Genomic DNA, 10689 nt, shown 5'->3' with positions numbered 1-10689 from the left:
TTTTTGAGCTTTGTGTGTCATCAGTGAGGTCCCGTGTAACTCTTTTCCTCACATTGCAGCAGAAAAGACAAATTACTGAGCAGAAGTGTACAGAACTTCTAAACTCAGGAGCCCACTCAGTGGTACAGTGAGATTCTTATTAGTCATCTCCCTATATGTGGGATTTAAGTAATAACTGTCCCAAATTGCCAGAGATGTCATCTGCCACAGAAGTGAATTTAAAGAGTGTTCTGAGTATAGTGGATGTTTCAATAACACTGAGTGGCTACAGCTGTGATTTTCCTTTTTCATGTATGTATTTGCATTCTGAGTAAGTTGTGGTGTTTTTCAAAATTAACTTTTGTCTGTATATTGTTAAACACAGGGTAACGTCCATAAAATCTTGGAAAAGTGCAATTTACCACTTACTGGAAAACAATGTGTGAACCGCATCATTACAGAGAAGGTAAAATACTTTTCTTGAATCCTTGTCAATATTTTCCTCTATCCCTAAGAAATGAAACTCAGTGAAAGTAGTAAAGCTTAGTAAAAATGAAGAATGTATTTGGTATTTGTTGCCAATGAATGGTAAAGATTCCCCTGGAGTTCAGATTGAGAGGTCTAGGGGCTCATATATTTTTTTTTAAAGCTTTCAACACTGACATATAGCATGCTGAACTGCACTCTTAGACACCGTCAGAACAAAAATGCAACGCGTTAGAAGTATGCAAAATGTGTATCTGCTTATTTTTCCCAAACTATTCCTGAAAATTTGCCATGTGAGACACAAATCCTCAAATACAGCTGTAATCGCAGCTGATTTTTTTTTCCAGTGGAGCAGTGAATGTGTAGCATGTATATGTCAGACAATTGGCATCTTCCTTGGTTTACAGTGCAGACTCTTTCAGAGAAACACAACCTGTAGCTGTAGCAAAGCTTTAATTCTGTTGTCCTTACTTAATTCCATTTGTGAAGCAATGCACTCTCCAGTGCAAGTATGTGTGAACATCTAATATTGCTGCTGCTCAAAGTACATTAGTGGATCTTTTCAGCAAAGGATAAGTAACTTAAGGTTTTTTTCCTTTTATTATCAGTGTTTACATTTTTAAGGACTTACAGTAGTCTCTCTGTGAGTCATCTGTCATACTAAGTAGAATGCAGCAAAGGTGCTGATGTAGAATTTGCTTTCTCTCAGTAGTATATTGCTACTGTAATTTAAAGTTTGGGGCTTTTTTCTCACAAAGTAAGGGAAAATAAATGAAAATGTGGAAGTGTTTCCAGTCTTCTACTAACTGGCCACATAGAAATGTAAGGTACAAAAAAATGAGACTGAACAAGGACTGACTGAAAATAAACAAGGAGAAATTTCTCTAAGAGTCATCACTTGTCAGATCTGCTTTATTCAATGACACAAATGTACAACAGTACTTATCTAGTGTTGCAAATTCCTAGCTTCCTAGAGCGAATGTTCCTTGTGCTCAGATTCTCTTCTAAGACTTAGAGGAGCTGTTGTTTTTCAGTCCCATGAATCAGGCTTACATGCCCAGAGGACAGCTGAACTTCAGTATGCCTCTGTGATGAGCTTAAGATCACTTTCATTTCAGGTTCAATCTTCTCCAGTCTTGCTACTGACTTTTTTTTTTTTTTTGAGGAAAATGACTATAGCCCTTATGGTTTCCGTGGCAACTAGCTTGCAACCTGGATATCTCCTTCTGGTAGGCACCGTTAAAGTGCACATCGTTTTACAGGTGTTTTTATTTGATGCACTTGCAAGCCTTGAGAGTGGAAAGCATGTCTTATGAAGACATTAGAAAGAACAACCTTTGCTCTTTTAGCCACTTCATCCCAGGCTTTCAGTTAAAAGTACAATAAGAAATCTTGCTTCCATTGCTAGCTTCTGAAAATACTAAAATTTGCACTGGGTGTGCAATAGCTGTTGGAGAAGCTTATAATCTGATAAAGGTGATCAACCACTCTTTACCTCTCTACTTGCCTAAAAATGAAAAAGGAGATTGAGGGAGCCATTCTCTTTTCCTGTTTTCCTTCATGATCTCTGAGCATCATCTTGCAGCAAAGAACATCTCAGCCCTCTCCTTTGGACCTCTCAGTTCTCACTAGATTTGTGCAGGAGGCATGGTCTTTATTTCATGCAACGAAGAAGAGTTTTTTCCACAAAATTATCATATCTCATATTTTAGATTCTTTCAGCTACAAATAAATGTGTCAGAAATCTTTATTGATCAGTCAGAAAAGTGAAACCAATTGATAATGGCATCTTTTGTTACTGAGGGAATGCTACCTACTTCAGCACGCCATTTTGTACAGTATTGCTACTTAAATTCTCATTTTCTGCTTAGATAATAAAAAAAATAATTGTGTGCTATTTGAACCTGATAGGCTGTGTTTGATGTGGACAAGAAAAAGGGGTTGACCCTTGTGGAAATCTGGGAGGGACTGACAGTGGATGATATCAAGAAAAGCACTGGCTGTGACTTCACAGTAAGTAATTTTGCAAACCAATATTGTTAGTCTGGTGTCAGAACAAATATTCTCCACAAATATGAGTCACGTGAAGACTTGCAGACAAAGTAAGTTTCCTTGTAGTGAAGGCTGGGTAGATTACCTGTGGGATTTACGTTGAAAGTAAGATGATAATCTAGGGCTAATCTAGTATGATTTTATTGGAAGCATTAGAAGCTAGGGAAAAGCAGAAGAGATGGAGAAATGACTGAGATTAAAAGGACAATGTGAAAAGGGAACTTTTTTGATGTTTCAAAAAGGGGAGCTGATTCATATCTGAGAGGTGGATGAATACGTGTTTTTCCACTTTACAAGTCAGTTTACCTAAGTTGCTAAGTTTTCATGCTGTCTTTAGGTGGGGTTGCGAGTCTTACCACCAGAGCTGCCTACACATGTCCACTCTGTGTTACTACTGCCAATCAATTAAATGCTCTGCTGTTGATCTTTGCTTTTTCTCTCCCATAGTCTTGTATGAGTGAAACTTAGGCTCTCCATTAATCAAGAAAGCCACTGCCTTTTGACCTTCACATTCATTCTTAAGTCTTACTTAATGCTAACACAAAACTGACTTATTAATGGAACACTGTAGCTCACTAGACTGTAATTGATTGCGTATGTGTGGTTGATAACATATAGTTTCTTCATGGCCTCCTCCTATGTGCACATTACAAAATTTTTTCTTCTTTATAGTGAAGTCCTTTGAGACAGGGCAGACCTCCTTTCAGGAGGACAGTCAGTATGACAGTATACAAATTGTGGTGTAAAAATAGTTAGTGAAAACTTGTTAGCGAAGTGAAGTACTTGTCCTCTTTGCAGAGCTTCAAGGCAGGGCTAGGGCTCATAACTGAAAGATTGCAGAGCAGTTAGTATGTGAAAAAGTTTGTTACTAAGGCTTTATGCATACTACTGACAGTAAGTAAAACATTCTGAGCAGTGAGCCTGTGGAATTCCATTTATCCCTGTGTCCATAAGAGAGCATTTCTGATAACTAAATATGATAGTGTATGTTTTTCTTGTGGAGTTTTAAATATTTTAAATAAGGAGCTGTTCACTTTTAAAAATACATTCATTTATTTGAGAAGGATTATTCAGTTAAAGATAAGTTACCTGCAACTGCAGAATGCAGGAAACTACTACAAAATGGCTTTGCTCCATTATTTATTTTCCATGTTACATTTTATGGAGGTTATTATTATTTTTTAATTTACAGTGGAAGCAGCCTTCCATATTCAGCAATACTGTGTGCAAAAGAAATTATGCATTCAGCTTCTGACTGTGATTTAGGAAAAAATTATTAATTTTTTAAAACTTTTATAGTGTCAGGACTTCTTTTCTTTTTTGGCTCATCAGCCTGTCAAACAGCTAGCCTCCAAAATTAAACCATAAAAATAACCTTGTACATTTGTATCTCTTGCAGTCAGCTACTTTCTTTTGTTCTTGAGATTTAATTAATCAAGATGACTGAGGGAGTGAAGCATCTCCCTTATGAGGAACAGCTGAGGGAGCTGGGTCTTTTTAGCTTGGAGAAGAGGAGACTGAGGGGTGACCTCATTAATGTTTATAAATTTGTAAAGGGCGAGTGTCAGTAGGAAGGATCCAGGCTCTTCTCTCTGATGTCCAATGACAGGACAAGGGGCAATGGGAGCAAGGTGGAGCATAGGAGGCTCAATCTGAACATGAGGAAAAACTTCTTTACTGTGAGTGTGACAGAGCACTGAACAGGCTGCCCAGAGAGGTTGTGGAGTCTCCTTCTCTGGAGACTGAACGCGTTCCTGTGTGACCTGGTCTAGGTGATCCTGCTCTGGCAGGGGGTTGGACTGGATGATCTGTAGAGGTCCCTTCCAACTCCTAATATTCTGTGTGATTCTGTAATTTGGGGGTTAATTTAATGATAAATTTGAAGGTGCCATGCTTAGTAATAGACTGAAACTACAGGAAAGGATTTTCATTTTCAGAAGACACCAGTCTTTATGTGTTTCAAACCTTCTTGTTTGGAAGGAGTTGTTTTCTTTTTGGTTAGGGTGCACAATACATATGTATTTAATGATGTCTGTGTTACCCAAAGTAAAGTCCAGCAGCCTATGCTCGAGGCAATGAAATCAGAAGCACAGTTGAAATTACAAGCTGCCCTAAAGGAGCTGTGGGCATGAAAAATGTAGATGCCTCTTGGTTTATATATTTTCATATACTTACCTTGAAAGTGTGTGGCTTGCATAAATGCATGCAAAACAATGCTTGCTTACAAAGTGTGTACCTCTGCCAAGGCATGCGTGAGGGTCAGCATTACCTACTGATTGATAGTTCCAAACTTTCAGCAATTGTGCCTGAAAGTGCAGCAGATAGTGCTGCAGACAGAATGAATAAGAATGAACCATCTGCTAGCTCTTCTTTTTTCTTTTTTCCTTTTTTTTTCCTCCTCTAAAGAATGTTTCCAGGCCACAGTGACCCAGTCCTCCTCTCATTGAAATCCTTACCGAAACTTGTACCGACACCTGTCACAGCAAGACTGGGTTACCTACAGCTTCTTCAGTTAGTTTTGGAGTTCAGAAAGTAGAGATTTGAGTATACCAATAGGCATTTGCTCAGAAAGCAGCATCCTCAGTCCTTTTTTCCACATTTTAAAACTTTGCCTCAGGCTTCCTTGCCTATGACTGTGGTGCTTGTGATTATTTATGTTCACCGAATGAGACATCTTGTTCTTGTTTATATTGGTGACAGGAACTTTAGTGATACTCTATTGCTACAGTAGAAGCAGGTTTTTTAGATCATATGTTTTGACATTTTAAAACAGACTAATGGATAGAAAGTGAGGAGGTGACCCTTTTCTAGCAGTTATTTTCAGTGGATGCGGTGAACGATCTGAACTAAACCAAACATCTCTAGGTTCATTACAAGTGAGATTTTAAGGGATGGCTGTACCTTTATATATAAACTATCTCTCCCCATGCAGACCACTCCTTTTTAGAGAGAACTTTATAGCCTATATGGCTTTCTTTGAGACACATTTGGTTATAAAGTCCCATTTTCACAGCCTGCTTGCTTACTTGGAAAAGCATCTCCTAAAGTACATTTGCCACAACAAAATGTCAAAGAAAACATGATTTAGAGTCAACAATCTTTATTATAGACTGGCATCACATCAAAAGTAAACAATTTGCCCTCAATTTTACTGTGCGGTGAAGACAAAGTGTTGGCTTATCTTGCATGCTTAAATCAGATTAGCTGCAGCCTAGCACATAGATCACCTTGGCAGGTAATCTGTTTGGTCTTGTTGGCTTATACTGTTGATGAGACCATGAGAGAACAGACTGAGAACCACACTTCTGCAGATGTATTTCATTATAAAAATTACCAAGATTTGTCTCTCTGGGTAAAAATTCCCCCTCCCGCTCTTTTTTTTTTCCTTAATGTAAAAGTTCAGTTTTGCACAATAATTTTAAAAGATAACATGGAGTTTAGGAAAACCATCTGCCAAGGAAACATCAGTAGCTGAAGAGCAACTGACTAGTGTATGCTTAAAAAGAAATTGACTGTCCAGATTCAAGCCAGTGGCTACAAAATAATAGAGGATACTGTTTTATTTTCTGGAAGCACATTTTCATTTGAGGAAACATGCTGTTGCAGGATTGAGTCCATTTTTAAATAAATGTTATGGTTTTTCCTGATCAAACACCGCCACTACAAAAGTCACATTAGGAACAGATTTTTATCCACAAGCTGATATTGGAATTGTGGTTTGCTTTATCTGCATTTCAAATAATTAGGAGTTAATAAGGGATATGCAACTTTTCTTATTTTAACAAATATGCTAACATTGGTAATTTTTTTTGAGGGGCTGTTTTTGTATTTTTAATTTTAACTTACTCTTCCACATCTGATAAGGTCATTAGAAATTATTATGATTCAGCATCATTCAGAATCAGGTCTTGAAAGATCTGCTTGCTATAAAGGAACATAATGGAATAAGCACAGGGCTGTTTGTGCAGCTGAAAAAGGCTAGTTTGGGGTTGAAAATCACAGAGTCAACAAGCCTGAACTGCAGGGAGTGCCTGAGGCTCTGTGCCGTCTTACCAGTTCAGAGGCAAACTCTTCCCAGTACGTCCACCTCTTCAACGTTAGCAAAGTATTTTGAAGCTTCCAAGATAAGCTGTTCTTCTTGTAAGTGAAATAATATTAAGAATGTGTTTAGGAGGTACTGTAAGAAAGTACCAACTCTGCAGCTGTGTACTGTAAAACAGTCTTCATTAAGCACATTCAGCCCTTACCAAATGCTGTGCTCTTAGCACAGGGTGTTACCAAATTGACTGGATCTACTGGGATTTAAAGCAGTGGACTCATGGGGCTTTCTGCATTTCAGACTTGATTACTCCTTGTTTTCCAAGCACAAACCATCTCTTTTGTTAAATTAGCATTTTTCTGTTTATTTAATCACATTTTATTTAGAGCAAACATTTGGGTCCAGTTCTGAGTGGTTCTGAGCTCTCACCACCTCTGTTATCTTCAGCAGGTGTTAAGCACTTCAGCGCTTATGGGGATCAGACCCTTTCTGAAACAGATAGTGGTATGCACAAATGACAGCTGTTAGCATCAGATATAGTTAACGTAATATGCTCATTCAAATGTAAAATACGTGAGGTTTTGATGGCACCAGAATCTGCAACAGCAGAAAAACAATAATCTCTTCCAGTAATTGCCTTTTGTCATTATTTACAGAATACAGATTTTAATGGTGCTATCTTCATCCTCCAGTTTTTGCCTTCACTTCAGTGGAGCTATCCCCAGGGAGGCAGAAATAGGCCCAACTTGCGTGAGGCACAGAGGCTCTTGAAGTCAGAAATGCTTCAGCGTTTCTGAAACTGGTCCAGGAATGCTGGTGCACTCGGGGATTTTCTCCAGCTCCTCTACACTTGTACCTACTGCATCTATTTATTACCCTGGTTCACATACAGCTTTTAAAAATCAATGAACATTTTCCATCCACTGAAAACATTTCATTAGCATTTGATACAGTAAACACATTCTTCATGAACTAAGCTTTCCTCAGTGGCTGTTCTCATAAGGTTGTAAATTATGGCTGGAGGAAGGATAATGTAGAAATCTAACTGGTACAGGAAATACAGCCCTGTACCTCTAAAATAAAGAGGCTTTAATGCTTGGAAAGGCTCTTATGTATCATTCTTTCATAAGTTAGCTTGTTCAGTACTGTCAAGTGAAAAAGATGGGATAAGGAGGCAGAAGGAATGCAGTATGGGATGTTCAGTGGGACGCATTAATCACCTAGGAGCCAGATTATCTGTGGAACTGTTTTTCATCCCGAACAAGTAAGATCACATGAATTATTTTTGGTCTTCATCCTGGGACACCTATTTAAATAGTGCTGAGAACAGGAGACATTTAAAGAGGTTTGGATCCTCTATGGAGAGCTTTTCCTCAGGGTGTTTGTGTTAACCCACAGTCAGGGTTCAACCAAATGTTAACCATGGCTACTCTTCAAAGTGTTTTCTCTGTGTTCCCATTTATGCCTTCTTTCCTCATCTAGTTTCCTATTTAAGCTTACTGTATTTTATTTTTGGCCTGCTGTATATCTCATAGTATCACTAATTGATTTTTATGAGTATATGGAATTAAAACAACAGAATACATAAGTGTGTCCTCATACAAAAATGAATGTGAATGGAAAAAGGCAAGTTTAAAAAAAAAGGTAAAATTAGAAGTATTGAACCATACCATCATCAAATCAAATCAAATGTATACCTATACTATAGGTACAGTATCTGTATAATATATGTATACATTTGATTGTGTATCTCCTGCTAATATGCATGTTCAAAAACTCTGTTCACTACTTATGCACAGGCCCAGCATTAACAGACAACGTTGTAGCTCCTAGCAGGCAGGGAGGAAAAGCAGAGCAAACTTGGCTATTGAGCAAAGAAGGGAAGCCATCAGTTTAAGATTCCTTGGCATGCTTGTTTTAATACTGCTTTGGCAATTCAGTTCTGTGTTAGATATAAACTGTTTCATTACCTCTACATCGGTCAGTGCATTGATGCATGAATGCAAGTGGATTAGGAGGTGATGGCTGAAGCTGCTGCCCATCTGCAGCTTTCCTATTGCTATTCGTGGCAAGCGCAGGCTCACTGTACACAAACTATGACCATTTATGGGCCAGGGTTTTAACTAAACCACAGCCAATTTTTGAGTTACGTTCATGTGCCATCTGTGTAATTGAGGAGCTGCTTCACCTGGGTTCAGCTGTCCCTTTTGCTGGCATTGGAAGCCATCCGAGAGGACCATGCAGTTAGCAGGGACAAGTACAGGTCCAGCTGTCCAAGTTTAATCTGCTTGCATTCTTAAATCAGTAGCCCAACTCAGCATAAATGAAGTTTAGAGGCTGGATGCTAGCACCACAATACCTTGTATTCCTGCATCAGAAAATGTATTTGAGAGGTTGTTTATCTCTGTACAGTTTAAATAAATATAGTATCTCTAGTGTTCAGTGGCACACAGTTGGTAGAGGTGGAAGTGGACGGTGGGTTGTACTGCTATATCTGTATGCCAACTGTTGTGTTTTTTCCCTCCTTTTTGCTAGGTTTCGCCAAAACTAATACCAATGAGGCAGATTTGAACGTGAAATACAGACTGGGCTTAACTTGCCAGAAGGCTTGTTTCCAAATTGAAGCTCGGTGAAGAGAAATCGATGACTGTTTTGCAATTGTATTTTTTTAAGGGCTTTGTAAGTAGTTTCCAGTTAGTTAAACTTAGGCTGTGACTATCAGCCTAAATTGTATTTTACTTTCATAACATTACCAATTTTAATGGAATGGTGGATTTATTCCCTAAATTTTGATTAATGTTATACTAAAAATTTCATGAACATTGTCCAAAAAATGCCTTGTAGTCTCTGCCAAATATTACATCTTGTACACAGATTCAGAGAATGACCACACAAAACTTAAAATTGCCTCTGCTTCTCCTGATGTCATTAAACTTATGAGTCACTCTGTTGCTCTGAAACTATAGCACTTACCATGCCCATTCTCCTGTAAAGGGTTTTTCCTGGAGTAGTCTGTAGCAAGTACATGCAATTGTAGAGAGACAGGAATATGGACTTCCCTTTTCCTGAACCTTTTAATGAGTCTGTGACAAAACTGTTTATAACAGTGGAAATAACTGGGTTCTTAGCCCTGAATGTATCTGCTGTTTCCACAGTGTGTGTCTGTTGACACTTAGAAGCCTGCACCTCCCAAATTTTAACTCTGACCCCTTCTATTTAAATCATGCAAACTAGAATGGGGCTGGTATGAAGAAAGAAGATTAAAAGGTCTCCATCCCTATGCAGACAGTTGGTAGCAGCACAGCTGTCCTGCATGAACTGCTCTTACTCTCCAGATACAACCCTTCTCCCCAGCCCTATTCACAGGCAAATTGTCTCCAAAACAGGAGATTGTTTTGGGGGTGAGGTCTGTCCTTCCAGTGTTACATAGAGAAACAGGGGAAGAGAATGTTGCGGGCACTTGGAAGAATCTTCTTAAGGGGATACAGTTGCATAGGTTTGCACCACTTGCTGATCAAGGCATTGGCAGAAACTAAATAGAGTTTGGAACCCAAACTCATGATAACTAGAATGAATGCCATGAGACAATCAACATGGTAAGGCAGTCTCTCATACTGGTTCTGCTCAAAAGATCTTCTTTTCCCTGTTATTTTTGCAGATAGGTAATATGACAGCATTGGATCTCACATCCCAAATCAGCACAGAATATCGTTATTATACAGAGCATGAACTGACTGAAAATCCGCATTTACTAAAAATACAGTATTCTCTCCAAGTATAATGGTTTCTGTCCTTCGTATAGATAGGAACACATAAAACACTTCAGTTAAACTAATTCCTGACATAACATTTGACTTCAGGACTCGAGCAGATTAAGTGACTGAAAAACATGGAAAGTATAATGTACAAATAAATATATATATGCCTATCATACATCTGATAAGCGGTGTTTAGGGATATGGTATAGAAGGGCGTTTTAGATGGATGATGTATTCACCATAGTCTGTGTTGTGAAAGGAATGTAACACATTTCTGGGGAACCAAATAGGAAAATCCTGCAATAATTAGCTCCTGTACTAGCCTTTGTACTGCATTTATCCATTCTAAAATAAGAAATGCTTCTCTTTTGTGGT

At 38.4% G+C, this 10689-nt stretch overlaps 1 protein-coding gene across 1 annotated transcript in view; it reads left to right on the top strand.

Annotated features, from left to right (window-relative positions):
* The window catches only part of LOC104536895 (succinyl-CoA:3-ketoacid coenzyme A transferase 1, mitochondrial-like), a gene marked incomplete at its 5' end in the record, with an annotated part of 32730 nt that extends 23511 nt beyond the window's left edge, over positions 1–9219 (top strand). Inside the window, 3 exons of the mRNA XM_010179635.1 lie at positions 365–445; positions 2377–2478; positions 9092–9219. Of these exons, the coding sequence (XP_010177937.1) occupies positions 365–445; positions 2377–2478; positions 9092–9127 (219 nt within the window). The remainder of the gene's footprint in view (positions 1–364; positions 446–2376; positions 2479–9091) is intronic.
* Positions 9220–10689: the final 1470 nt, after the last annotated feature.

Source organism: Mesitornis unicolor, unplaced genomic scaffold (genome assembly GCF_000695765.1).
Source record: "Mesitornis unicolor isolate BGI_N332 unplaced genomic scaffold, ASM69576v1 scaffold27302, whole genome shotgun sequence".
Lineage (NCBI taxonomy): Eukaryota > Metazoa > Chordata > Aves > Mesitornithiformes > Mesitornithidae > Mesitornis > Mesitornis unicolor.
Note: the sequence above shows the minus strand (reverse complement) of the source record. Positions and strands in the feature narration are given on the sequence as shown.